This window comes from Centruroides sculpturatus, unplaced genomic scaffold (genome assembly GCF_000671375.1).
Source record: "Centruroides sculpturatus isolate CEXI.00-Female unplaced genomic scaffold, Cexi_2.0 scaffold843, whole genome shotgun sequence".
Taxonomy (NCBI): Eukaryota; Metazoa; Arthropoda; class Arachnida; order Scorpiones; family Buthidae; genus Centruroides; species Centruroides sculpturatus.
In genome coordinates, this window is record NW_019385174.1 from 131918 (window position 1) to 133616 (window position 1699).

The 1699-nt window shown below is 30.0% G+C and overlaps 1 protein-coding gene across 1 annotated transcript in view; it reads right to left on the reverse strand.

Annotated features, from left to right (window-relative positions):
• Window positions 1–1425, reverse strand: part of LOC111635751 (LIM domain kinase 1-like) — a 37069-nt gene extending 35644 nt beyond the window's left edge. The window contains exons 1-2 of the mRNA XM_023380818.1: window positions 1366–1425; window positions 1168–1264 (exon numbers count right to left, since the gene is read on the reverse strand). Of these exons, the coding sequence (XP_023236586.1) occupies window positions 1168–1264; window positions 1366–1423 (155 nt within the window). The 5' untranslated portion in view covers window positions 1424–1425. The remainder of the gene's footprint in view (window positions 1–1167; window positions 1265–1365) is intronic.
• Window positions 1426–1699: the final 274 nt, after the last annotated feature.

Here is a 1699-nt window from a genome sequence, read left to right on the forward strand (position 1 = left end):
TGTCTGAGAATGTGGTGTATGAGATGGATGAGTTTTAAGTAGCTATCAGACTTTGCAATCCTGTGTAAAGCTACCCTACTGTCAGAATAAATGTGATAGTGTAAGTAACGTCTTTTGTCCTTCCTATGCCTAATGTGAATTAAACTCATATAAATAGCTAAAGTTTCCTCCTGTGCTATTGAGCAGTGTGTACCTAGATGGAAGCAAGCATTGTGAAGCATGCGGCCTAAGATGGAATAAATTACAAAAGCGGCACCCACTTCATCACCCATCTTAAAACAGTCAGTGTAAATCCTAAACATGGGATGATCACCTGGCTCTTCAAAGTAAATGTCAGGAGCAAGCTGGTGGGAGGGGTGGTAATCGTAATACAGTACTACAATAAAATACTCTTTTTGTTGTGGAATTCTAAATCTTTTTGTACCATTAATACCATTTAAATTCAACTGGAAAATACAAAAAAAAAATATATATATATTTTGCAAGCTAAAAAAATTTCCTCTCCACCGACCAAAACAAGTTCAGATTAGGCAGATGTTTGGATTAGCGGTGTTCAGACTAGTAAGACCCTACTGTACGTTCGAACAAAACAGATCATTTTCACATCAAATTTAATCAAACTATTTAACAAACAACAAACTTCATATAATTTACATTTTCAATTCAACAAGTTAAATTCAGATCACTTAAACTTAAAAAAAATTTACATCGTACAACATTTATAAAATACGTATCATAATTAATTCCGTAAAAAATGTTCTCATAAAATTACATTTAATCATAATTAATCTTTATTATCGTTATTGATTTTGGTACAATATTTATAATGGACAATCTTCAAAAAAATAATGTTTTAAAATGAATAATAAATTGTTTCGAAAATATTTTTAATTCTACCGAAAGACATTAATCACATTTTTCAGATTAAATAAAAACCAAAAGGATATTTCGAAATTAAATTACTTAAGATTTAAAAATTCAATTGAAGATATTAATCAAATAATTTCATTTCTTTAACGTCATCTTTTAAAAATGAAATATTAACAATACATTTTTATAAATAAAACTCGAAGCGTATCGAATTTACAGACAATAATACAAGCCGGGTGTTAATTATATCGAGTGACACTACAGAAACACAGGAAATTAATTTTGTGTATTACTAACCTGAAGCAATCGCTATGCCAATCATGATCTAATGCATGTAGAAATTCGTCATCCTCTATTACATTCAGACAACCAGAACACACCATCGATTCGTCGTCTACAATTTAAGAAATTCGATATATAACGTTACGTAATTAATAACATATAAAATAACAATAACGATAAGCGTAAATTAATTATTTCAACTTATAAACTAACCATAAACTTCCTCCATACTTCCACCATATTGTTTCTCGCGCATGCGTATTGATATCATAAATTGACATCTCAAAACTTCAGTTTGAAGTTTAGAATTTTTATTTTTATTTTTTTCGTTATTTTAATGTTAAAAAAAAGTATATATATATATATATTAAATTATTCAAACTTCAAGACACCATTAAAAATAAAAATTGCATTATAGTAAACATTTTTGTTTTAGTTAACTGTATAAGTTGGCGACTCCACAGAAAGCCCGTCGCGACCCTCTTCTGGGTCGCGACCCATAGGTTGGGAACCCGTGCCTTAGACCATCCCGACAGTAGGGAATAAA